The 26,229-nt window shown below is 40.9% G+C and overlaps 3 protein-coding genes across 8 annotated transcripts in view; 1 reads left to right on the top strand and 2 right to left on the bottom strand.

Moving 5' to 3' along the window:
* Window positions 1–218: 218 nt before the first annotated feature.
* LOC138064827 (ribosome biogenesis protein NSA2 homolog) lies at window positions 219–5,093 on the bottom strand. The gene is made up of 6 exons (XM_068928860.1): window positions 4,769–5,093; window positions 4,420–4,607; window positions 3,076–3,226; window positions 2,559–2,738; window positions 1,200–1,392; window positions 219–500 (listed from the first exon to the last, which is right to left on the bottom strand). The coding sequence occupies exons 1-6, from the start codon at window positions 4,769–4,771 to the stop codon at window positions 433–435; spliced, it is 783 nt and encodes a 260-aa protein (XP_068784961.1). The 5' UTR covers window positions 4,772–5,093; the 3' UTR covers window positions 219–432.
* Window positions 4,560–24,005, top strand: LOC138064825 (ribosome-releasing factor 2, mitochondrial-like). Of its 5 annotated transcripts, none has more exons than XM_068928847.1 (22): window positions 4,560–4,637; window positions 5,559–5,643; window positions 5,976–6,065; window positions 6,619–6,703; window positions 8,582–8,627; window positions 9,612–9,709; window positions 10,844–10,969; window positions 11,366–11,454; window positions 12,127–12,215; window positions 12,452–12,512; window positions 12,607–12,792; window positions 15,835–15,915; window positions 16,634–16,782; window positions 17,324–17,464; window positions 17,546–17,645; window positions 18,506–18,695; window positions 20,131–20,207; window positions 20,717–20,855; window positions 21,016–21,198; window positions 22,674–22,789; window positions 23,061–23,243; window positions 23,813–24,005. In XM_068928847.1, exons 1-22 carry the CDS (start codon window positions 4,591–4,593, stop codon window positions 23,939–23,941), a joined length of 2,490 nt encoding a protein of 829 aa, XP_068784948.1. In that variant the 5' UTR covers window positions 4,560–4,590; the 3' UTR covers window positions 23,942–24,005. The 5 variants fall into 5 exon arrangements, with proteins under 5 accessions (XP_068784948.1, XP_068784947.1, XP_068784953.1 ...); XM_068928846.1 differs by having other exon boundaries at window positions 17,531–17,645; XM_068928848.1 differs by lacking the exon at window positions 4,560–4,637 and adding an exon at window positions 5,247–5,444 and having other exon boundaries at window positions 17,531–17,645.
* The window catches only part of LOC138064826 (beta-hexosaminidase subunit beta-like), a 19,989-nt gene continuing 16,364 nt past the window's right edge, over window positions 22,605–26,229 (bottom strand). The window contains exons 14-16 of one of the 2 annotated variants that reach the window (XR_011138073.1): window positions 25,067–25,174; window positions 23,038–23,228; window positions 22,605–22,950 (exon numbers count right to left, since the gene is read on the bottom strand). Coding sequence is in view for 1 of the 2 variants with exons in the window: in XM_068928855.1 (XP_068784956.1) it covers window positions 25,111–25,174 (64 nt within the window). In the remaining variant the exon portion in view is untranslated. Of the gene's footprint in view, window positions 22,951–23,037; window positions 23,229–24,979; window positions 25,175–26,229 lie in introns of those variants that run through there. The other variant, XM_068928855.1, reaches the window with a different exon arrangement.

The raw sequence follows: 26,229 nt of genomic DNA, 5'->3' as shown, positions 1-26,229 counted from the left end.
TTGATTCTCCAGAAGCAGAATGCAAGTTCACATACTGTTCTATACCTGCAGCTGTTACAGTAGAGGTCCCCATCTTGCTCTCACGGGCGATAACAGCTGTATTTCCCACCAGTAAGAATAGTGAGCTGAATATTTATGCTGTGAATTTAAGCCAGGAACCTGCTACTGTAAAAACACCAAGAAGATTTAGGTTAAATCCATACCATGTTAGCAAAATGTGAAAATTGATTCACTTTATTTGAACAACGTTCAGCTGAACAAAGAGATAATAAATACAAAAATCTGAGCGGTCTGTCTGGCAAGTTTTAAGTTCCTCACCAGCTTGCGGGGGTCAGTTGTTCAGTGGTTGAACATGCCAGAGATCTTGCGACCTTGTTGAAACTGCACTGATTTTGTGGGAGCCTGTGTCCATCGCTTTGTCTCAGACGCCACTTAGACAAGTAGAACTGCATTAATACAGCCATCGTTTTCTGGATTGTTTGTTACTTGTGCATATTTCCCTGAAGACAAAAGGGAGTTAAATGTCTACAAAAGCTTGAAGTACTTTGCACATAAACTAAATCAGAATTTTCCATGTTTGCATGTTTAATCCACAAGTCTGTTTTGAAGTCTAGGAAACTCTTGTTCCAAGAGGAAATACATTTTGAAATCTAAATTCAGTTTCTGCTGAGCTGGAAACAAGATTTTCAAAATATTTTTCCTTCAGGCTGTTCTGTAAATGTATCACTTCAAGTTCTGAGTACATTTAAAAACAAACAAACAAACAAAACCTGATACTCCCACAAGTTCTTTTAATGGGGAGGCTGGCTTGGACTATAGCCCAAGTCAGCCTGATCCTGTGAAGACACTCCTAGTCAGAAGTTCCACCAAAAACGCAACGTGACTATTTACAGTTTGTGTGGTTAGGTCATTATAGACTTGTAGCACTGGTTAATACAAGACATAGCCTAATAAGTGAAGCCATTTTTCTGAACTTTACCTAATTTGATGTTGAAAATGTGAATCAGAAGCCTAAGATTAGAACTTGCAGCTTGCGTTTTTATAGCTGTCTAGCAGTTGCTTCTGCTACAGCCCCAAACTAACATTTAAGAATGGATTAATGCTGACAATTTATAGGATGCAGACTTAAATCTCTATTGCCTCGTGTACTCTTAAAATTTTAAGACTAGTTCTGCAGTACAGCTAGCTTGGCTACTTACCCCAGATTACTTTGCCTCCTTGGGTCACGAGGCCAAGCTCACTCACATTCACCTCAATGACGGTACCTTTGGTAATTACACCCAGTGTTGTATACAAAGGAGAAGAAGGATTCTTCTTTACACCAAGGATAGGTAGGCAAAAAGTAGCTTTAAGTTCAGGATGTGTCACATGTGCCTTCTTGAAACGTAAGCCCTATTGCATAAGGAGCGTTGGAACAAGTTAATATTTACTTTAAGTTCTTGCGATTAATTTAACATTTTTAGCATTACATCCTCAGTTTCATGCATTTTAAGAGACTAGAAATAATGAAACAACTTAGCATATAAAGTGTAATCTATTATAGACTGCCAGATTTGTTAAAACCTGATTAATGACAAGGTGAGATGAAATTCTTTATGTGTATTTTCAGGGTGCCAATTTTTAATAGTAGTGCAAGAAGAACGCTTGCTACCACAGATGGCTTCTGTCCCATGAAGAAATCAGGACCTAATGGTAAAGCATTTTACAGTCTTACTGGTTTTCAGATTTGAGATTTTGTTTTACTTCATGTAAACCTGAAAAATATCCTTCATGAATTACAATATTAAAGGCCCATCTCTTATAGGACTTTCTATCTAGTGACCTGGAAGCGCTCTGCAAAGGAGACTTTACTACTTAGTACTTCTGGGTCAGTAAAATCTATCAAAGGCCTCTGCGTAAGATAACTATCAAACTAGTAATGGAGTATAATCCAACAGGCAGCCTGCCTAATGCCTTTGTCTTTTCCTGTGGGGAAACAGGAGCAGGTGTTTATAACAAAATTACACTGGCCTGGACAATCGAACTCCTCCTCCTGTGCGCTGCCAGGCAGCTAGAGTCCACACAGGATGGAGGAACAGAAGACGCAGCACTTCCCTACCTACTGGCACTGCTGTGCTCCAAGCTGGGCTCATTAACAAGCCAGAAAGAGAGTGTGTTAGAGAGCCCTAAAACAGGGATCTGGCTTCTGCAATGTACAGAATCACAGCAGCTTGAAAAAGAAAGATGCCATCAACTTTATATGCTATGTCAAAGCGTTTGCCTTACAGACTGTCCCATGCTAATTTGGGAGCTGCTAGCTTTAACGTCCTCTTGTAATTCAGAGGATGCCAGTAAGAGTAGAACTATTTCAATGCAGACAGAGGGATGTGACTGCAGGGGTCCACCCCTGCCCCCAAGCTATTCTAAGTTTAGATTTCTTCAAACATACTAATAAGAATATTCTAAATCGGTAGTTTAACCAAGTGTGTTGTCATAAAAGAAAGCTTCCTCCCCACTGGAGGTCAGAGCAGCAAGTAAACAGAATTACTTAAATAGTCTTTAAGTCTCAAGAACATTACCATCGGTCGAATGAATCGTTCATATTTAGGAGGTTTCCTCGTAAAGCCATCTCCGACAAAACAAACTTTTGTAACCATTCTCTTCCAGGCCTTCTTCTTTCTCTTTCCTGTACGGATCACTTTTAAAACTTCTGTTTCTCCTTGTGCACGGACTTTTGGCACAGGAACCTCCCATTTCCCCTAGAGGGAAAAAAAAAAAAAATTGCTAGTAGTCTTATATGCATGCAGCATTGGTAAATGAAAGAGGACAAAGAATAAAATAAGAGAAGTTGTAAACTAGACCTCTCATACAACTTATAGCTTCTCAGTTTACATAACGATTAAATTTATGATAGGCAAGATATTGCATATGCTTATTTTGTCCTAGATGGCTAAGTGAGTCATAGTTATAGGTTTTGCACAGTATCAATATTTAGACTTTGCTTACAGGCTGAGAGCCATCTGAGCATCGATGATATAAAGTGGTCATCGTCACGAGCAACAGTAAGTATCTGAATTTATTAACACATTTACTTACAGCTTTTTCTTTTCTCTTCTGTTTGATCATGTTAGAGAGAACTTTAGCTCGGGACTGGCCCTCCCTGTCCAACAGGTATGCTGGTACAGCTCCTTTAGGTGTCTTTTCATCGTTCTTTTCCTTTGTATTTCTCTTTTCATGCATTTTAATGCTGCAAGAAAAGAAAGACTATTTTTTAAAACCCATTCAGTATTGAGAGCAGAAAAAGTACTTTTGTAGATGAGAGATGAAAAACTGTCCTTCCACCTTGAACTTGTGCCTACTCAGAGCTTACTTTAGAGAGATGCATTTGTAATCAAAGCAGTACACGTTGATATTGAAGGATTAATCCTAAATATTTTTCACGGAACACTGGTGATTTCATTTAAAATAACAATTTTGATATCAGAGTGCAGGAAAGCCTTCCAATTTCTGTCAAAACAGAAACACATGATACTTGCTAAGAAATTTCTGAATGGCTTAAACACTGTAACTCTCAAAGCCAAGCACTTTAAGAGGTAATAGCCTTCCTCTCTGAAAAAAAAAAAAAAATGCTGCTACTCTTCTGAGACTTGAAGGCAGCACTTAAGTTTGAGTGTGGTGTGTGTCTGTAAAGGCACTGAAGTAATCATGTTCTGTTACCTGTGAGGCCGTTTTCAAACGAAACAAAACCACCCCCCCCAAACCTATAATCAAACTCAGCACCTTGCAAGTAGCTGAAGAAAATAACTGACTACGCTTGGAAAACAACACAAACGACACGTGGTGACGGATACTAAATTCATTAGCAATAAACAAATGCTATAATTATTTTTGATTTCAAGGCCTGAACAACAAAGAAAGTTCTGAGAAAAATGTTTTTTTTTAATCTAAGCTTGAAATTGTAATTTATCCTGGATGACGAGCCTGGCATTCTGCTTGAACATACAGTGTATGTTACACAGAGTGTATGTTATTGTACTTGTTCCTATTAACACAGTTGATGAAAGGCACCAGGCTTTTTTTTTTCCCTTTTAACAGTAATACAGGAGTCAAGATAAAAACCCTAAACAAATGCATTAATATTTCTGCATTTTTGTCACAAGCACGTTCCAGTAATCATTACTGCTGGTTAACGTGTATCTTCCAGATTGCTTTTAATAACAGAATTATTGTTAAACTGCTAATGGCAGAAACACCCAGAGAGAAAAGAGGAAGATAACCTTATCTTAATTGCGGCAAAAAACCTCTTTCTCCTACAAACGAAACAGTAATTCAAAGTATAACGCATAACCGAAGTAAGAGCCGGTTGAAACCGTATTCGTACCTAATCGCATCCTTCACGTACCAGACCTGAACGCTACCGAAGAGCGGGTGCATACTCACGTCTTTTTCATTTGTATCTTCTCAGCGTGGCGCTGCTTGTGGTAGAGCTTGGCCTTCAGCCCTATCATCTTCTTGGCCTTCCTCGACCGCTCGTGAGCCTCGCGGCCCTCCTTCTTCCTCCTCCGCTCATGGTAGTCCAGGCGGCGGCCGTGCCGCTTGCGGTGCAGCTCGATGTGCTCGTTCTGCGGCTGGGGGCGAGCAGGAGGCGCCGTCAGCAGGTAACGGCGCCCGCCGCCCCCCGGCCCCGGCCCGCGCCCTCCCCCTCGGCGCTCCTGCGGCCCGCTCCGCTCCCGCCCGCCCGCCGGCTCCCTCGGGGCCCCGATTCTCCCCCGCGCCCCGCGCCCCTCACCATGGCGGCGGCCCCTCGCCCTCCGCGGCCGCCCCCAGCAGCCGCCTCGCTCGCTCACGCGCAGCGAAAAGGGCGGACCCGCTGCGAAGCGGCCCCGGCTGGAAACGCTGCCTCGGGACGCCTTGGTTCCGCCTGCAGGAGAAGCGGCTGCCTGCACCCGCCGAGGGCCCCGCGCCGCCGGGAAGCGAGAAAAGGAGCGGCCCGAAGGGCCGGGGCGGCGTTTTCGGCAGCCCCGTTCTCGTTCGGCCGCGGTGAGAGGCCGGAACTCGGGGCGATGAGCAAGTGGCGGCCGGCCGGAAGAGAGAAGAAGCGCGTCCCGTTCCGTCGGCGCAGAGCACTCTGGGAGTGCGGGCGGCCGCCCTCGCGTCGGGCCGCCTCGTCCCTGCGGCCGCGGCTGCCCCGCGCCGGCCCCGGCGGGAGCGCGCGGCTCCTCCGCGCCGGCCCGTCGCGCCGCCGGTGCGCGTCCGGCAGCGGCGGGGAGAGGCTGGGCGAGGCCGGGAGTACCGGGGCGGCGCCGGCCTGTGCGAGGAGCCGCCGGGGGCCCGGGGAGGCGGCGGGCGGGAGCCGCCGGGGGCCGAGGGGCGGCTCGTGGGTCTCGGGGAGCCGCGCAGGAGCGGAACTCGCAAGTCGCAGCGGGGAGGAGGGCTGCGCTTCCCTCGGCCAGCGGGGCCCTCAAGTAGGTGGTCGCCGGCCAGGATTATTTTTAAAACTCACGCTCCGCGGTGTTGCGTCGCAGCGGCCGGGGTGATGTTTAACAAGTTGTAGCGTTTGCTCTCCGTACCTGCAACAGCTCCCCGACACCGCACCCCACCTCTGAGGTTACAGCCGCTTACAGTTCAGGGATCTGCAGCCAGGACTTTGGAGCCTGTTTGAGCGTGAGTAGGGACTACGCTGTGGGTTTTTTTACTTTTTCTAGTTTTAAACGTCTTTGAGAAATACGTTAGGGTTTGTGGGTGTACGGTTTAGCGGTCGTGGGTGTAGAGTTATGCTGCGTTTTTAAGGCCTAATACCATTACTTGTATGGGTCTGGCACTGATTTAACTCACAGAACAATAACCTGAAAAGTGCAATCTGGCTAACCTGAAAAACAATAAGTTTCTTGATTGTTTTATGTGGAAGTAGCATAGTTACCTGCTACTGCTACCTGCTACAGTTACCTGCTACAAAGTGCATAAGCACTTTGCACAATGTTTACTTATTTTGGCAGGGAACATCTTTAGACATGGGAGCCACGATGCTGACTGTTACAAGGAATTTTTCAGTGAATGTGTTGAGGCCGTCAAGTTTGTGCAGTAAGGTAAACTTTGTCCCAAGTCTCGATGCTCTCTCTGTGAACAAAAGCTGTACTTCGTTTACTCCGAATAAACATACTTCTTTTTTAGTCTTGACTTCAAATTCAGTAGGATATCTGAACTAAATATATAACTTATTTCTTGTTATACTCAGGCTTTGCATAAGTCAGAATCTGCAAACTGTACTTGTAATATTTCTGTAAACTTTTTTGGTTACCTGTGATGTTGATTGTTTAGCATTTTTCATTTAAATTTATGTAATTTAAATACTTAGGAACGTTAAAAAATGTAGCTACTGACAAATTTTATTGATGTCGTCATAGATTTCTACTAGACTTTACGAGTATTATTGGGGGTGGACTTGGTTTGAATCTTGGTGCTACTGTCTTCATGCTCCTGTTTCCAAATAGGTGGTGGTTTGAGTTTATGTAAATACCAAACAACAGTATCTGTTCCTGCGGATTTTATTTGTATGTATTTTTCTACAACTGCCAAAAATATATCTACAAAATAGTCCTTTATAGTAATAAAATTTCTCTATGATTTTTTCTTATTAAGCGTATGTGTTTCTGGAAGACAAGGATGAGAGTCATAAGTCTGACACAACAGAGCTGTAGTCAGAGAAACTACAGTTCCCCACCAGGTACGAGTTTAAGTTATTTTCTTATTTTGCTGAATTTAGTTTATAGCCTAGTAGTAGTAGCAATCACTCTAAAAATAGGAAAGAATACTTCCTATACTGTATTTTATTACATAGTTTTGGATTTTTGGTTTTTTTTTTTTTTTCATTCAAGGACTGAAAAGATGTGTTCTCTATAGCTGCCTTTCTCTCAGTAGGCATATGGTATGAGGCCTTTAGGAAAAAAATTATATATATGTATGTGTACACACTCACTCACACGCACACTCACTCACACACACACACACACGGATGAGAAATCTACTCAGCTGTCAAGTGTGCAGGAACCTCTGCCTCATTGCCTGAGCATTAATTTGCAATCAGGTAACTGATGATAGGCAGCCCATTGGACATGGGGGGGGAAGGACAGGAATTTCTGATTAAAGAGAATGAAGCTTTAAGTTATCATTACTGTATCTTCTTTGCACATTAGGATTAAAGAGAGATAGAGAAAAAAGATGCCTTGAAAACAAAATTTCAGTTAAAAGGGATTTTTATTGTTTTCTGAACAGCTGCATTGCTGTTCAGTGGAAATCAATTAATAAAGTAGTGTGGGAAGTCAGGACCATTTTTTTCACAACGATTTTGATGAAGAGGGAGGCAGGAAGAAGATACTGATCATAGGTGGGTAACAAACTTCATGTTTATGGATTCAGTGCTGTGTATGTTAGCAAAAGTCTTAATCTGCAATCATGTATCTGAGAAGAAGATTTCCTCTTCTGCATTCCTGCTGGCATTCTAGTCTATGTTGCTGCGTGTTACTGTTTTTATGGAGCTGTCTATGCAATGTCCCTGCATGCTATATTGATGCCTAGTTTCGCTGCGCTGAATACCTCAGCACGTCACGTGAAGGTTCAGTCCATACGTAAGAAGATGTCATGACTTAATCAGGAAGTCTCAAAAAATACTCGTGACAGTTGATTTATTTTAGAGATTGGAGAAAAAAAGGAGTGTTAGTTGGAGTTTTTATAGCTTTTTTTGGTGAGTTTCCAGCCTGCTGCCTTGTTTCTTGTAAGATGGTTGTTTCTCACCATTGCGGTGTTAACCTGTAAGATACCTCCTTAATGTTTTCTGTGATAAAAAGGAATGATTTGTAGATGGTGAAGGAATGTTAGTTTAAATATTGTTGAATTTTGTCTGGCATATCAAAGATAAATTAAAACGGAAGAAAGTATTAGGAAAGTGAGTAACTTAAACAGCATTTAAATGGCTTATTTAAGTAACTGAATTATAGATTAGTTTCATAAACATTTAGCTTGACAACTTATTTTCCAGTTAAATAGTGTGAGAGAGAGGAAATGTCTTTCAATAAAATATGAATTTAAAACTCTTATGCCCCATATTTTCTTAGCTCAGTTTGCATCTTCTTCCCAAGAAACATGCTGCCTATCCCTAGCGTTTAAAGGAAAAATAAGTTTTGAAATTTGTTATCTAATGCCTAGTTCAGCTGAATTGCAGCATCACAATTATCTTGAACTATGGCATGTACTTGGTATCACTTCTGCAGAATAAGATATGGCTGTGCTGATGATACTTTTCTTTGTTGGCTTTGTCCTACTGTTTCTAAATTACATCTCTTTGAAGAGCTTCTCTCTCTCTCTCTCTCTCTCTCTCTCTTTTTTTTTCCCATAAGACTTGTCAAAAATCCAGCACATACCTGAGAAGTTTGAGGTTATAGGGTTTAGGGATTGCCATGAATTGTGGCTCCATCTGAATCTTTCTTCAGACAGGCTTTTTAGTGTTGTTAAATATATTTAATTTTGTTAAAGTCTGTCATTTCTACATTGAGGTCAGTACGGCAAATCTTTATTTTTATCTTTGTTTTGTTCTTTTTTTTTCCAGGAGATGTTAAATCTCTACGTTCTGTCATCAACCCTCACATATCCAGGTAAGTAATGCTAACTTATTTTTCCTATGTAACAGACGCTCCAGGTAATTGATCTGGCAAAATGTCAAGGGTATTGCAGTGCGCATCTTCTGTTCTAAATTACAGTTAGCGTTTCCTTTCTTCTACCTTTCTGACACTTCAATACAGAACAGTTGTTAACGTTGGAGTTAGTCTCAGGCTTGTAAAATGGGAGTCTTCTGTTTACATCATCAGAACCAGAATTGCCCTCTTAGAGAGAAGATTGAAATCCATGACAGTCATTGAGAGCTGAGTGTCGGGGGAGGAAATGTCTTGGCAACCAGAGCATCACGATGGGCAAAGCTGTACTTCATGTTCCTGGGAGAGCCTTGTTAGACGAGGGCCTGAACATTGAGGAGGAGGTGGTTAGGGACTGAGCTGTCAGAGGAAGGGTGTGGGGATGAAATTCCCTTGGAAGACCGCCTCTGTCCGATAAGCTAATTAGGCTAGGAATAATGGTGAGTGCGGGGGCTGGTCACGAGGCCTTTGCCTATGATGTGCAGAGGCGGTAAAGCAACGTTGGGAGCCTCTCGGCAAGGCGCTTGGGAAAAAAGAGACTGGGCTGAACAGAATCAAGGTCAGCTCTGTGGGGGCTTGGGTGCTAGGTCTGGGGTGCAAAAGGAGGTGTGCGAAACTGATTGTTTCAGTCGTCGTTGAGGCAGACCAGAGGGTGGAGGGGCTGTTTCTGTGTGGGGCAGATGGGTGCAGAGTGAGGCCAAACTATTACAGAAGTGAAGTATGGAAGCCTGTTCCAAAAGTCTGAACATTACCAATTTAGAGAGAATCCACCATTTCAATACTGTTGTACCTCAGTATCAGAACATTAACTGTATCAGTTATGCAGCAGAGGAGAAATCTTACTCATCTGATGTGCTGTTCTCAGTGAATATGAATGATTTATTCAGATAACAAAATCACGGAATAAAAAGTTAACGACAGTAAAGGAAATGCGTTTGCGTTGTGCAGAATCCGTAACATTGGCATCATGGCCCACATTGATGCAGGGAAAACTACAACGACGGAGAGAATGCTGTATTATTCTGGATACATAAGAACACTTGGAGGTTAGAACTACTTTTTGTATTCTACTAGCTTTGAGAGATTTAACAGTAATATGCAATAATACACAATGTAGTTAGAGGCAGCTCTTAGAATATTTTGCGTAGAAGCCAATTGTTTCAAAGTTGTGCTGCAGGATATTGAAAGTGTAATGCACTTTCCATTGTAGTCTAAGGCGGTTGCACCTCTAGAGACAACAGACTTTTTTTTTTTTTAATTTTAACGCATTATGATTCGTTTAACTCTTAATTAGAGGTTCTCCTGCTTTTATGTATTGTTCATTGGCTATTCTGGCAGAACTGTTTCTCCTGTTCCCTTTTGAAATGTAAAGAAACCAGATTAACAGAAAGTGGCCATTTATTTTGAAAGCTGCAACCCAGAGAAGAATTCCTTGCTAAAACAACTCTCGCAGATCTTTGTAAATGCCATCAGAAGGAGTGAGACTGAGGTGGACTCCATTAATGATTGGCATGGAGAAAATGATAGAATTTAGTTCCTCTGCAGTCTCTCCAGCCCTTGAAAGAGTTCAGTATCAGGATAGACTCAAGATTTGAAAGGGTCGCTCCATTTGTGCTACCTTTCGACCTTTTAAGTTGAGCTCCGTGTTCTCTACTGCGTATGGGAATGTTAGACGACATTGGGCCTGTGGAGTGGTTGAACTTGGTGGCTTAGTCGTTTGGAAATGTGGGACTGCTTCCCTTCTTATTAAGGGGGAAAAAAAAAGACTCTCACTTAACTTTAACTAACTGTAGCGTTAATTTAACTTAATTAACTTTTAACTTTTAACACATCAGATTCCATACAGTAAATGCAGCTAGGTTTTTTTTTTTTAACAGTGTAGGTTGTTCAGAATTTGGGGTTTTGTTTTAATTTTTAAGTTTCTCACAGTGTTACTTCAATTAAAAAGAACAAAAAAGGTTGTTTGAAGTGCTTGTCTTTACGGAGCATTTCTTGTCAAGAAATGGAATCTAGATAAATTACCTGATGCTGTCTTTCTCTGAGTAAGTGATAGTTTTCATAGCTTATACATATACAAAAGGGACAGTATTTTCAAATCTCCCCCATCATCTTTGTTCCAAGACAAGTTCATCTTTTGAATTATTTATTTACTCAACTGTTATCCTAATTTCTGTTCACAGATGTTGATGATGGGGACACAGTGACAGATTTCATGGTACAAGAGCGAGAACGTGGTATTACTATTCAGTCTGCTGCTGTTACTTTTGACTGGAAAGACTATAGAATCAATCTGATTGACACCCCAGGTACTGCATTTTAGGAGTACTCTTGTTATTAGGAGAGAGGAGAGGAGGTGAGGTGATGTAGAACGTAAGCTTTGGTTTTAAAATATGGTGTGATATTTAATTGGTTGAATTGCTGCAATAAATAAGCCTACTGAGCTTTGTTCGCTTTTGACTAATTGTTTCCTGGTGCCTAAAGCAAGCTTATTTCTCAAATATTTCCACACTACATTGCTTTCAGTTCTGGGACTGCAATGTAACTATGCTTTGTGTTTCAAAGATTGCTGAGCGTGTTTCTCTGACAGTAAAGACAGAGTTGTTTTTGGCATGGTAAAAAAAAAAAAAAAAAAAAAGAATACAACAATCTATTGATGTTGCCTGTTTGATTTATGACAGTGCAAAATGAAAATTGTTTTTCAGGTCATGTGGACTTTACAGTGGAAGTTGAGCGTTGCTTGAGAGTCCTGGATGGAGCAGTAGCTGTGTTTGATGCTTCAGCTGGTGTTGAGGTAAAAACGACTGGTAGAATTTCTTGCGTCTAATGACTTAAAAAACACTGAAATAACAATGATATGGAGGGGTTGCTCTGCATTATCTCTGTTCATGCTTTGATCAAAATTTGCCTGAGGTCAGAAGCTGAGCATTTGATTTTAAGTCCTGTGAGGTACAGAAATTTCCACAGAATAAGGGGCAAATAAGTGGTGTTCCTGTTAAGTACGGGAGCCTAATGTGTGTGGGAGGGTTGTGTGTGTTCTGGTTTTTTTTTTTTTTTTTTTCGTTACAGATTTAGAGTGAGGTGAATACTTCTGATTAGCTCCACTAGTGGAAAGAAATTAAATCTGTTCACTTCTTACTATCAGATTTCATGCAGAAAATGAATCATTTTCAGCCAGAGTTTCTCCCTTCCCACTGATGTATGTTTAGTACATTCTTTTGGGCATCTTGTAGAAAAGGTGGAGGCAGGCTGAAATTTTAGTTTGTAGCATGAGACGCTCAAGTAGTTCTGGAGAAAAGTTACATGTTTCGAAAGCACAGTGTTCCACAGCATGTCCTTTGCTGTGTAGAAAGGGTGAGAGAACTGTTGATCGGTGTTACTTGCGTTGTTTAACGAGCAACATGATATCTCACATTATGGAGTCTATGGTTCAACTGCCAGCACTAATGTTTTTCTTTTGCTTTAGGCCCAAACTCTGACAGTGTGGAGACAAGCAGACAAGCATCAGATACCACGAATTTGCTTTTTAAACAAGATGGACAAAAATGGAGCAAGGTATTGCTTTAATCGTTGTTGAAGACCTTGTAAGATAATGTGTCTAATCAAATTAAGGTATATTCTCTTAAGCAGAGAGTGAGCAAATTACGTTAATGCTTAGTATATGGTGATAATACAGATGCATATTTTTGTGTAGCTAGGGGAGTAATTTTTGCTGTGAATACAAACGGTAAACCTAGTTGACTGTATCATTACATTTTGGGTAACTTTCCATATCTATTGTTTTAATACAGTTTTACATATGCTGTTGAGAGCATCAGACAAAAGTTGAAGACAAAACCTTTGCTTTTACAGGTAAACTTTGAAATTATGCTTATCTGCTTTTCTTTTGAATGGAACTCCTTTCTTAATATACAGTAATTGTCTAAAATTTCTGTTCTCTTTGCAGTGGCCCATTGGGGAAGCCAAGACCTTCAGAGGACTGGTTGATGTTGTGACTAAAGAACGAATTATTTGGAAATCTCCTTCTGGTTTGGATGACGGAAAAAATTTTGAGCAAAAGCCACTGCTGGAGGCTGATGATCCCAACTTGTTCCAAGATGTCCAGGATGCCAGAAATACCTTAATAGAACAAGTAAAGTTCTAAAGTAAATATATTATGTATTTAAAGTTATTATTTAGAATTGTAGGAAAAATAGGCTGGAAGGGACCTCTGGAGGTGTCTAGTCCAATGTCCTGCTCAAAGTGGGTCTAATTTCAAAAGTAGACTAGGTTGCTCAGTTCCTTGTCCGGTCAAGTTTTCAAAGTCTCCAAGGATGGAGATTCTACAGCCTCTCTGGGCAGCGAGTCCAAGTGTTTGACTACCATCATGGTGAACCGTTTTTTCCAACAGGAATTTCCCACGTTGCAATCTGTGATAGTTCCTCTTATCCTTCTCTTGTGCTACTCTGAAAAGAATCTGGCTCCGTTTTCTCTGAAACAGGTTCACTACCACTTCTTCAGATATTAGAAGACAGCACTTACATCCTCCCTTAGCCTTCTCTTCTCCAGGCTGGACAAATGCATCCCTCTTGGCCTCCAGCTGAGCTCCCGCATACTCACCATTTTAGCGGCTTTCCACTGTCCAGTCTCTTTTATTTCTCTTTCCACAGTTTGTCAGTCTCTTTTGTGCTGGGGAATCTAAAACCAAACTCAGTATTCTGCTCTACTCACATGTGCTGAGTACAGGGCACTAATCGTTTCCCTCATCTGTGGGCTATGTTCTTGCTAATACAGCCCAGCATGCAGTTAACTTTCATCACTGCAAGGAGACGCTGCTGACTCATGTCCACTTGTCCACCAGACCTTTGGTCGTCTTCTGCAGAGTTGTTTCCTAGCCAGCTGATCCCCAATCTATACCGATCCGCAGATTTGTTTTGTCCCAGGTACAACATTCTGTGTATGTCCTTGTAGAACTAATTTCAGATTTCCTTCACTTACTTTCCATCTGTCAAGGACACTTAATGCACATTATAAACCTTAATGCATAGTGGCAAAATTTGCTATTTTGTGCAGTGTTGGATTGCCTGGCTGCACAATAAGTGTGTAAAATAGGAAGTGTTCCCCATGTTATAAATAGTGAACCGGAAGAATACAGACAGGCACTAAATTTATCATTCATTTGGTTAACGTGGCATCTTACACAGTGTTAGAGGCCAGAATACACTTGAGACATTCACGTGAGACCTGGCAGATCTGACCCAGGAACTACAGGATGTGCTTGCCTTTCCGAAGTGGCAGCTAGGAGCCGAATGGAGGGCCCCAGCTGTTGAAAATGGCATTAAATGTTGTGTTACAGGCAGCTGAATGCCACCAAAAACCTTGTTCCAGCTTCATCCAAAAAATCTGTGGGAGAGATGAGACTAGAACAACGTAAATATTTCTTTCACATAGATTGACATACTGTGGAGCTCAGAAAGCGTAATGGAAGCCTAATCTAGGTCTAGAGCCTTAATGAAATTTGCAGAGTTAAGTTTAGAAGGAGTGAAGAGTGAAAGAACAATAGAATAAGTTGCCTGTTGAGCAGGGCAGAATGTTTGAAGTAGTCTGTCCAGATTGTTTTTTCTTCTCTCCTCAGCTTGCTTTTTAACATCTTGCACTACTTTGACTAATTTAGATAACGATATTGCAAAAGTTGGTTTTACTTGAGTGGTTTTAAGCAAGTCTCCTCTCCAAGTAAAAATTTTTTTTTTTTTTTTGCGTTCTTTGCTTTCATGTTACTTGTAAGAGTGTAAGCATGTGGAGGACAAGAAGGTGATCTGGAGTAGTCAGCATGGATTCACCAAAGAAAAATCACGCTTAACCAACCTCATAGCCTTCTGTGATGGGACAGCTGGCTGGATAGATTCGGGGAGAGCAGTGGATGTCGTCTACCAGGACTTTAGTAAAGCTTTTGACCCTGTCTCCCATCACATCCTCATAGGCAAGCTCAGGAAGTGCGGGCTGGATGAGTGGACAGCGAGGTAGATTGAGAACTGGCTGGATGGCAGAGCTCAGAGGGTTGTGGTCAGTGGCACAGAGCCTAGTTGGAGGCCTGGAGCCTAGCGGTGTCCCCCAGGGGTCAGTCCTGGGTCCAGTCTTGTTCAGTGTATTCATCAATGACCTGGATGAAGGGACAGAGTGCACCCTCAGCAAGTTTGCTGATGATACAAAACTGGGGGGAGTGGCTGACACAGCAGAAGGCTGTGCTGCCATTCAGAGGGACCTGGGCAGGCTGGAGAGCTGGGCGGAGAGGAACCTCCTGAAGTTCAACATAGGCAAGTTGCAGGGTCCTGCACCTGGGGAAGGATAACCCCATGCACAGTACAGGCTGGGGGTTGACCTGCTGGAAGGCAGCTCTGCAGAGAAGGACCTGGGTGGGAGTCCTGGTGGACAACGAGTTAAGCATGAGCCAGCCGTGTGCCCTTGTGGCCAAGAAAGCCAAGGGTCTCCTGGGGTGCATGAGGCAGAGTGTTGCCAGCAGGTCGAGGGAGGTGATTGATCCTGCCCCTCTCCTCAGCCCTGGTGAGGCCTCACCTGGAGTGCTGTGTCCAATTCTGGGCTCCCCAGTACAAGAGAGACATGGCACTCCTGGAGAGGGTCCAGCGGAGAGCTACAAAGATGATGCGGGGACTGGAGCATCTCTCCTATGAGGAAGGCCTGAGGGAGCTGGGCCTGTTCAGTCTGGAGAAGAGGAGACTGAGAGGCGATCTCATCAATGTGTACAAGTATCCGAAGGGGGGGTGTCGAGAGGATGAGGCCAGTCTCTTCTCTGTGGTGCTCAGAGCGACAGGACAAGAGGCAACGGGCAGAAACTGAACCACAGGAAGTTCCATCTAAACCTGAGAAAAAACTTCTTTCCTGGGAGGGTGACAGAGCACTGGACCAGGTTGCCCGGAGAGGTAGTGGAGTCTCCTTCCCTGGAGACATTCAAAACCCGTCTGGATGTGATCCGGGGCAATATGCTCTAGGTGACCCTGCTTGAGCAGGGGGGTTGGACTAGATGATCTCCAGAGGTCCCTTCCAACCTCAGCCATTCTGTGATTCTGTAAAGGCTTCATTCTCCCTCCAGTTAGTTAATTCCTAAATGACTAAGATTGGTGACTTATATGTGAAACTGCTATATGCTAAATAATAAAGCAGAAATATTCTCTTGAAGGTTGCAGATCTGGATGATGAATTTGCTGAACTGGTTCTAGGAGAATATAGTGAAAATTTTGACCTACTACCAGCTGACAAGGTAAATTTTACCTTTAATTAGAAATATTTTTATAGCTGTCATTCTGAGGAGCAGGGTTGTGTCTTCCTTTGGCACATACTGATTTTGATTTTGCAAATATGTGTTTTTTCAATCAATGAAAAGTGCTGCAGCAGCTTTTTTGGGTGATTTTAAAGCAATGTGAACTTAGGAGAAAGTGTATTCAAGCTTAATGTGAACTTTATCGGATAATATAGTGACTGATTCTTAAATATGCTGGGCACAGCTCTAAAAGTATGGTACATTTGTTATGGATATTTTTATTGACAGTTAAGCTGCTGCAAGAGTTTTGGGAAGAGTGAATGGAGTTTTCAGGTGGTGTCAGGCCAATTTGTGTCTAAACTATTGATTCTCACTAACAAAATAACATGTCTCCTTCTGAATTGGTTCGACCTTCAGACATTGCAATTGAAAATGGTGAGGTAAAACATTTCTGAATAAAAAAGAATGTTAGAGAAAGAATAAGAACAGTTATAAATCTGCATGAATTGTGTAGAAATCTTAAAAGTGGTTTCTTATGTTCTGGCATCTAAACATCGGGGTTTATGGTTCATCCAGAGCCCTTTAAAGGCAATGAAAGGTGTTTGGAAGAGTGATTGCTGTATTTGAATCAGAGTTCTTAACTTTCTTGGGATCTGTATTGCTAAATAAATATGGGACTATACAGCAAGTGTAAACTGCAAATAATTATTTTCTGCAGTTACAGTCTGCTATACGTCGGGTCACGCTAGCCCAGAAAGCAGTGCCTGTTCTCTGTGGCAGCGCATTGAAGAATAAAGGAGTGCAGCCGTTACTGGATGCTATTACTGCGTACTTGCCTGCACCTAATGAGCGTTCATATGAGTTTCTGTAAGTATAAGGAGAAAAGGTGGGGGGAACGGGAGTGTCAGGAAAAAGGAAAAACAAGTAGGAAAGGGTAAAAGGAGAAAGTTAAAAATATTTTTTAACAAAAAAATTAGTACCTTCAACAAAATTTGCTAATTTTTGGTATTAAGTGGCAGTTAAGATATGTAGAATAAAACACTATTTGAGTCCTGAGCCAATTTTGGCCAGTGCTACTGAAACTGCCTGCATTTGTCTCCAGCTGCCAAACTTGCAGCTTAGAGTTTTAAAATATTTTCAATTTTTAACGTGAGGACACAAAGCGGGGTTCGAGGGATGATTTCTAGTATTGACTGAGTCGCATGACATCGTGTTACGTATCTCTTCTGCAGCTGGAACTGCTTAGATTAATATATTTGTATAAAATTGGTTTTTAAAAAAATCTCCTTTTATAAATGGTACAACTAAGAAACCCATAGCATCTTAAATAAGTGCAAATTTAGGTAAATCTAGATTTGAAGTGGGTTAATCGTACAAGTTTACTTTTTGTTGTGTTTTTCTCTTGCAGAAAGTGGTACAATGATGACCTGTGTGCCCTAGCATTTAAAGTTCTCCATGATAAATGTCGTGGGCCACTAGTTTTCATTCGCATTTATTCAGGTTCAGTGAAACCTCAATCAGCTATATATAATATTAACAGAAATTGCACGTGAGTAGGAGTGAGGTACGGTTTGTTGTAGTATTGGAGTGTCTATTAAAGTAATGAGTAATTCAGGAATTTCATTTGCAGAGAGAGAATGAGCCGACTGCTCCTGCCTTTTGCTGATCAGCAAATTGAAATACCATCACTAATGGCTGGCAACATTGCCCTTACTGTTGGGTTAAAACAGGTAAAGGAAAAAATTGATCCTAAAGGAATCGCAGATTATTGTTGGGGTTGGAAAGGGACCTCTGGAGATCCTCTGGTCCAGTCCCCCTGCTCAAGCAGGGTCAGTTAGAGCAGGTTGTCCAGGACCATGATACTTGCTTAGTTCTGTACTTTCCACTTCTGTGATATTGTGTCTCAAACATTTTTTTTTTGTGTGTGTTGATTTTTTTTGCCACATATGTAAACTTTATACCTCCTCCTGAAATGAAAAATTATAATGCGCAAGTGTCAGTAATTTACCTGAGGAGATGCAGTGCTGTTTAGGTGGGAAGGGCTGAAAATTGAAACAATTTTAGAAGGATTCTGATCTTCTAACTCTTAAAATAGCAGTGCAATGTAACGCCATGAAGAGACCTCAAATGGGAAGGAGAGTGATGTTGCAACTGAGTTGCCTAAAATCAAAAGTAAATATGTTCCATTTTCATGGTTCCATTGGATAGTTTACTAATCCTGTGTTTTAGTGTGTGAGCAGAATAGATCTCATTTGCATGGTTCTTTCTTAAATGTAAGCAATTTTAGCATGCATAATCAAATTTTCCTTTGCCAGTACTGGCCTTTTGTGGCCTTATATCTTGAGTGATAATATAGATTTAAAATGTGGTGAGCTTGATGAAGAAAAGGTAGTCTAAAGTTGAGCAAAATTTTTCCTCCTCTTCCAAATCATTTTAATTACTCAAAGAGCACTTATTAAAGTTAAAGTACTTATTTTTAAGTAAGTGGAGTTTAGCACAACTGGTATTGAGGAAGAAAAAAAATCAGTTGCTTTTTTTTTTTCCCTCCCCCCTTCCTCTCTCTTGTGGGTCACTGGGGGTTGATGTATAGAGTGCCACTGGAGATACCATAGTGTCATCAAAGGCCTCAGCTGTAGCAGCAGCGCGCCGAGCTGGAAGGGACGCTGGTGGAAAGCAGACACGTACCGGTGAAGTAGAGAGCCTTCTGCTGGCGGGTGTTGAAGTCCCCGAGCCAGTCTTCTTTTGTACAATTGAGCCACCTTCAGTGGCCAAACAACCAGGTATGACCTGCTTATAGACTTGGAGTTGTGCTGTACCCTGATCCATGCACAGCTGGTTGACATCTGAGAGTTGTACACATTTATCTGTCAGTGATTTAAGGCGGCCCTTATCGCCTTTTATATCGCACAGATGTGATGTATTTCAGATTGTGATTGTTAGTATCTTTTGCTGTTATTTCTTGAACAGTTTTTCTGTGTGGAAGAGTACTAGTTCTTCACTTGGGAAGAAGAGATGGAGGCAGTTCACTCTTTTCCTCTCCTTCATTCTTGCTGTCATGCTTAGCTTTGCCCCACTCAAGCTAGTGTGCTGTGCATTCTGCCTCCGAGTACAGCTAGCCTTAAAACGTGAGTGCTTTCTTCAGTCGGCACTTGCAGTTTTCCTCTGTGGCATTTCTGAACGTTTCCCGTAGATCTGTGTTTAGTCAGTGTTTACCCATGCAGTGTGGCCTCTGATCTTGCTGCCTTTCTCAAAAAACTTTTTATCAGAGGACCTGATAGTTTGACTCTCTGGAAATACACACTTTGCACTCTGTATCTTCATTGCAACAAAGCTGAGCTTGGTTGAATGCTGGGACTTCACTGGGTAAAGAGAGGAAGGACAAATACCAGCATGGGATGATGGAATGGAGCAAGGCAGAATGTGGTTTTGGAGCAAGGCAGAATGTGGTTTTGGAGCTATGTGTCTGCAGCCTGAACCATTGGATTGTGGGTATTTTTTTTCAAAGGCTGCAAGGTGGATAAATGCAGTTTCAGTTGCAAGTTCGCTGTGCTGCAGCTGCTTTCCTAGAGCTGTTTCCCTCAGTAGTTAAGTAAGATTCCCTCAGTAGTTAAGTAAGATGGTGGGAATCGGAAGAATTGACTTGCATTTGAGCCCTTTTTTTGTTCTTGCTGAATTCATCTTGAAATCTTCATGCAAATCAGTTAAGAGCTAGTTTAAAATTTGTATTACCTGTAAAAGGAGAGCACTATTTTTCACTCATTTGATAAAGGACTTACAGGTTCTGTTACCTCTTTAAAGTGCAAAATATCACTCAGAAAATGCTATTGTTAACAGTGAAAATTATTATTATTTTTTTTTTCAGTAAGTCATTATTTTTAAGTTGGGACAGTTGTTATTTTAGTTAAAAAGCTCTTTTTCTCTAAAAGTTGCACAGAAGATTTTAAGCTTTTGCTTGATGTCATTAAGTTTTACTGTTGAAGACATCAGCTCAGTCATAGAAATGTTCTGTAGCCTACAGTTGATTTATTGGAGAGAATCAGAAGTTGAAAGTTGCTTGTATTAAAGTTGATTTTTGTCTGCCACAATCTGTGTTTCACTGGGGTCCTCCTGATTCCTTTTGAGAAAAAGATTTGACTGTGTGAGGAACACGATGTTTAGGCCTTGTGATTCTCACATTACTGAAGTCTCATTACGGTGTTTGACATATATGTATAGACTTGGATAATGCACTGAGCTGCCTTCAACGAGAAGATCCTAGTTTAAAAGTGAAGCTAGATCCTGACACAGGGCAGGTAAGATAAGTCTTCCATTACTGACCTTATAAGCAAACTTTAATTTAGGACTGTTAAGATCAGCCTTCAATTGGTTCATTTACATGTTGAGATTTCTTTAAATTAAGAGGGGTCTAAAAAATGTACAAAGTTCTGTACATCAAGGCAAACTAGCATGACACCTTGAACACTTATGCAGAACATAAGATAATCTCCTGTATTCTGCAGAGTATGTTTTTGACGGTCCTTTTTACAGTTAGAAAAGTTTGAAATATGTAATATCGAAGATATTACAATATGTCCTTTTTTTATAGTGGGCATAGTAGTAGTAATTACCATCTCCCCTACATGGCGTTTAAGGTAGGAGATATAAAGCAGACCTATTTTCTTACCTCTGGGCTCTGCAGAATTTTGAAATATTTTTTAGAGGCTACGAAAAGCATATAAGGAGAGTCCTTGCTTAAATAGTCTATATTACAACCTGAGTTTGTTATGTCCCCCCCCCCCCACCTTAACTCTTTTCTAACTAGACTATTCTGTGTGGCATGGGAGAACTACACATAGAGATTATTCATGACCGAATCAAACGTGAATATGGAATTGAGACTTACTTGGGACCTCTTCAAATAGCATACAGAGAAACCATCCTAAATGCTGCCCAAGCTACAGGTAGAATGAGTGACTACAAGGAATATTTTGTTTCTGGTTTTGTAGCTTGCTTTATTTGAAATGATCTTTACTTACGTTTAATCATTTTGAGTAAGTTTCAAATTAATTGTTTGGTGTATGAGCTTTTTTCCATATCCTTCCTTCATTTTTTTTCCTGTAGATACACTGGACAAAACAGTAGGAGACAGAAGGCACTTTGTAACTGCAGAGCTAGAGGTGAGGCCGAGGTCGGGGGAGAGAGCAACACCACCAGTCATAGAGTATGCTGAAAATGTCCTTGAGCTGCTTCCCAAAGAACTTCAAGGAGCAATAGAAAATGGAATTGCCAATTCATGCATTCAAGGTAAAGGAAGTGCTGTGACAGCTACGTTTTTCTAACTTTTATATAAGAAGTAATTTGATAGCTTTCTAGGAGGAAAGACGCCTTGGTAGCTTGAAAATTAAGGCATTACCTATTAACAACACAAATGCAAAGAAAAAAATACAGCATTTCCTTTACTACAAAAATTGCTGAACACCCCTTTTCCCGTGCTAGGAACGGAAGTCAGCATGCTTTCAGTTTTAAGCTTGTTTTCTTCCAAGTAACTCAACAACAAGCTTGGTTTTGCTGGTGGTGGTGGTGGTGGTTGTTTTTTAATCTGGTATAACAGATGAAGCCTTTACTTGATGACATCATGTAAACCACAGCGATCTGATGGAACTGGCTTACGAGGTCAACTTGTAAATACCACACTTCTATTAGTTACTGATGGTTTTTCTCATTTTCAAATCTGTTAAATCAGCGGAAGTATGTATGTAATAAAAAGCTTAGCCTAGTTGCACAGTATAGGCTCTCTAAAGGACTAAACTGTCCTTTACTTTTGGTTCAAAAGAGGATGTATGTATTAATTTGTGGCCAAATAACTTACAGTAAAACTAACAGGCAGTGGATTGATAAATGAGAATTGTTCCAGAAGCAGCAGCATGTCCTATGTCTTCTGTGTTGCTTTGTTCAGTTGCAAAGCATCTCTCCTCTCTTGCTGTGGAATGAGTCTTGATTCTGGCCCTCAAAGCTTGCCTGCGTGCTTTCTTTGCAGTCCCTGAAGACCATTCAGAACTGTGCTGTCTGTGGCCTAAAATCCAACCCTCTAAGGGTGTTTAAAAAGAGGTCATCTGGCCACGCTGTCTGTGTGAAGAAAGCTGTGTGTTTCAACTTTCCGAGATCTTGTTCCAGCCTCCCATCTAGTCTCAGAGTTTGTGGTCTGGCTGAGAATCCTGGAGAGGGGAGGTAACCTAGCAGGTCACCAGAGAGGCAGTTCCTCCCTCCTAGAGTGCGTCAACCCTGAACTTTGGGCAGTGGGTTATTATCTGACCTTTGCTGAGATCATATTCTGTTGACAAGGAAAACGCAGAAGACGTTCTGGCTACAGGTTAAACAGAAGTTTTCACGACTTCTTCAAAGTAAATGTTCTTGTTTCAGTAGGCGTGTTTTAGATATTACAGTGTCAAATTTTTTTCTTTGTAAGATTAATTTTTAGGAACAGGGGTAAGGATGAACGCACTCAGGAACTTTTGGTTCTGAAAATTGTTAGCTGTGTTTTTGGTAAACAGAATAAGAAAGTATGACTGCATTCCTTTGCCACATCTAGCTTTGTGGCAAAGCTGGATAATGCTAAAATCATGAAAGTAAGGAATGAGACAAGTGGTCATGCCCTTGTGGAGAGGGAGGGCGAAGGAGAAGGGAAAGAACAAAGTCAGAAGCTACAAATTAATCCTGAAACTATTTTTTTTGTCTTCATATTATGAAAAACAAGTACTTTTTTTTCTTTTCTTTCCTAGGACCTTTGCTAGGATCCCCAGTTCAGGATATAGAAGTGACAGTGAAATCACTGATGGTGCATCCTGACACCTCCCATACGATGATATCAGCCTGTGTCTCCCGTTGCATGCAAAAGGTACAACAAAACTATAGACTCTTGTACAACACAGGAGCATGATGTACTGTTAGAAAAATATGTGTATATCAGTGTCTGGTAATTGTTCTTCTTGGAAAGCGTAACGCTCTCTCTGGGGACTTCATAGTTTTTGGAAGCAGAGAATTTGAGAGGAGTGTTACCTGGAAGCAGAGAATTTGAGAGGAGTGTTACCTGAAGTATGTAAGCGTTTTCTATGTGAATTTGTTACTGAAAAGGAATTAGCATACCTCTTTCCTTCCCTTTCATATAGGCTTTGAAAAAAGCCAGCATACAAATACTGGAGCCCCTTATGAACCTAGAAATCACAGTGAGTGAAGATCATCTCAGCGCGGCACTTGCTGACCTTGCGCAGCGGAGAGGCAGTATTCAGGAAATCCAGAGTCGTCAAGATAACAGAGTTGTAGTTGCTGCTGTTCCTCTAGCAGAAACAATGGTATGTGGTTATCTTGTTAATGGTAAATGACAACAAAAGGGTTTTTTTTTTTTTAATAAAAAAATAAAAAGGTAAATCTGCCTTTATGCTTAAAAATAATTAGGCTTCCATTAGCCTTTTCCATTGTTATGTATGAGTAAGTTTAGAACAGATATTTTAAAGTGTGTTTTAATTGCACTGAAGGTCTGAAGCAAGCTATCCAGAGGGTGCAGGGAGTTAAGAGTTACTTGGTTACTACACTTATGAATTGTAATAGTATTTTATGCCTAATTCAGGTTGCTAAACTAGCATGTTTTCAATTGTATAGTAAGTCAGAGAAGTAGTAAAAACTAGTAGAACTAGTTTTACAGAGAACTAGTTAAAAAGATCATTTATTAATTAATTAGTTTGCTGGGGGGGGGTGTTACTGTACTTTTAATACAATAATATTAACAAATTAACTTGCTGAAATGTTGCAATATACTTACTCTCTCAGACCTAAACAGCTTTCTGTGCTAATTAATCTTTCCTATATCCTAAATTGACTGACGTTAGTAAGTATCTTTGTATGTGTTCTGCATTTTGTCCAGGGCTACTCAACAGTTCTGCGTTCTCTAACATCTGGCTCAGCAAGCTTCACTTTGGAGCTAGCCAGTTATCAAGCCCTGAACAGTCACGAGCAAAGCACGCTCCTTCAGAGAAGGAGGGGGTTGGTATGATCACTTTACTCTGTACAAGAAAAAAGTTATGTTCTGTCCTCCCTATTAAATATTTTCAGAAGACTGTTTCGATGCACCAAGTGTGTTCTTCTGTGACCACATGGTTATGGTAAATGAGAGATTAACAACTGCAGGAGCAGACTGTGCTTTTGACTTCCATGGGAACGTTCCCAAGAGTAAGGGAAGCCTGAGTGAACTCAGGCACAGCTGTCTAAGGCAAAGCAGTTGAACTAGAGATGCAACCACCGTTTGCTGCTATGACAGTTCATTATCTTACAGATATCTACGGTGAAGAGTGATGCATATCCTTTTTAGTGCTCATTTCTATAAGTGCATACTAATGTGTCATTAAGACTATTTCTTAAGTAAGTTACTGAGTAAAGTTTGTGAAGTTTATGTCTAAATAAACAGTTTTGCCAGTCTCTATCTGGATTTGTTTTCAGCAGAATATAAGAATATGATTAAGCATCTTAAACTGTAAGTATTCTCACATGTTAGAAGACAGCTTGAAAGGGAGTTTAGGACAACGCATGTAACCTTCACCTGGGTTTGCTTTAGCAAATAAGTGGAATGGATGCGTCTGCAAATTGAGTAAGAGCTGTTCAAGAAATGGAAGAAATGCAGAGTTCTCCCCCAACAGAAATTCCTGCCTCCCAACTCAGTGCATTGGAGGAGGGAAACTTTTTTTTTTTTTGACCTTTAGCAGTGCTTGATTTAAGGTGTAATGATACAGTTCTGATTTGCTGTGTTTTGCAGCTTGTAATTCATTTGCGATTTGTAGTTGTATGCTTATTTAGAAAAACAGTGAATGATAAAACAGTTTGTTCTTTATATTCAAACTACCTTTTTATTTTCAATTGTCTTTATTTTCCCTCAAATTTATCTAATGGGTGAAGAAAGTAGACTAGGTAATTGACTGTAATGGTATTGAGTTTCAGGATTTCACAGTGAAGAATCCCTGTTTCTAATGAGGTTAATTGCATGTCAAGTTTTCATCATTTAAGGTTTTTAAAAAAAACAATTTTTATCCAACAGGAATTTGTCAAATTAATAAACTTTTTATTTTAAATTTGAAAATTTTAGATCTCAGTTTAAATATCAAACCACATGTACACATAGCCCCACCTCAGAGGCACTTCAGGTTGTTTTAGTAGAAGTCCTTGTAGCAGTTACCTCCCTCTTGCTTCATGAGTGCAGTATCCAACAAACACAGGTTCAGCTGCTATCCCACGGCTGTTAAAATATTAAGTTTAAGGCATATGGTATAATCACACAACTAGCTAGCTGTATAGGCAAGAAGAGAGAGTGGACTTGGAAAGGCTCCTCAGCCTGCAAGGACTGCCACAGGTTTAGCATGTATATTAAATGTCAATACATATATTATGTGTAATAACTTTGGTAAGAACAGAGCATTGGCCTGACTACGACCTTACCAATAGACTGTTTCTTAAATCAGCTCTGTGCTATTCATGCAAAGTGAAGTCTGTCAGTCTGATGGGAGGCTGCAAATATAAAAGGCAATACAACTGCAGCTCCAAAGAATGCTTAGTTCATCTGTTGAAATGGAATGGTTTCTCTAGTATTTTTTTCTGGTTTAAAGCCCACATCAAGGGAATGCTTTTGAGGTGTACATGTCCTTTTATTGACCTAGAATGTGTCATAACAGGACTTGTTCCACATGAGTTTCTATGCCAGCAAAGCTGTTCTAAGGCATGGTCTGAGCACCTGAAGTACTTCATCATTTAAAAAAAAAAAAGGGGGGGGGGGAGTGCAGGGGAGTAGTCTTTATTCTGTCCCTGCTTTCCTTAGCTCTTTTGCTAGCACTTCCTGAGCAAGCAGCTACAGTCATCTGGATCAGCTCCCTGTACATCAGTAGAAGCACAAGTGCCAGCATTAAGGTAGAGAAGATGGAAATGCAACAGTGGCTAACCAGGTCCAGGAATAGCAGCTACCCCCTCCTTCATGGCTTAGTTAAACCTTAATCTCAGAGGGCACTGCCAGCGAACACTTGATTGTTCAGTTTTGTAAGCATTCTTCTTTTAAGCCTCATCAAGAAAAACATTATCTTGTTAAGTGATAGGACATCACTTCTTAATCTTGTTTTTAACCTGTATTTGCTAATTCGCCTTTAATGCATCTATTCTCATAAATGAAGGAGCTAACCCAGTTCAGGTATAACAGTAGTTTCCTATAGTACTCTTTAAAGCCAGCTTGAAATTAACCAAAAAAGTCAATTAAAACATATGTATGTTTGGTGTCTCAGCTCCTTTTTAGCTTGATTATTTTAT

Source organism: Struthio camelus, chromosome Z (assembly GCF_040807025.1).
Source record: "Struthio camelus isolate bStrCam1 chromosome Z, bStrCam1.hap1, whole genome shotgun sequence".
Classification (NCBI taxonomy): Eukaryota; Metazoa; Chordata; class Aves; order Struthioniformes; family Struthionidae; genus Struthio; species Struthio camelus.
Note: the sequence above shows the minus strand (reverse complement) of the source record. Positions and strands in the feature narration are given on the sequence as shown.

What these genes read in the sequence shown, in the direction of transcription:
- LOC138064825 (XM_068928846.1), top strand. Translation starts at nt 4,591, where the DNA reads ATGTGCTCGTTCTGCGGCTGGGGGCGAGCAGGAGGCGCCGTCAGCAG. An exon ending in ACCTACTACCAGCTGACAAG is followed by an intron (nt 15,916 to 16,633) that starts GTAAATTTTACC and finishes TATTTTCTGCAG; the next exon opens with TTACAGTCTGCTATACGTCG. An exon ending in TGCCAATTCATGCATTCAAG is followed by an intron (nt 21,199 to 22,673) that starts GTAAAGGAAGTG and finishes TTTCTTTCCTAG; the next exon opens with GACCTTTGCTAGGATCCCCA.
- LOC138064827 (XM_068928860.1), bottom strand. An exon ending in AGAAGAGAAAAGAAAAAGCT is followed by an intron (nt 2,739 to 3,075) that starts GTAAGTAAATGT and finishes TTTTCCCTCTAG; the next exon opens with GGGAAATGGGAGGTTCCTGT. An exon ending in AACGATTCATTCGACCGATG is followed by an intron (nt 1,393 to 2,558) that starts GTAATGTTCTTG and finishes CTTATGCAATAG; the next exon opens with GGCTTACGTTTCAAGAAGGC.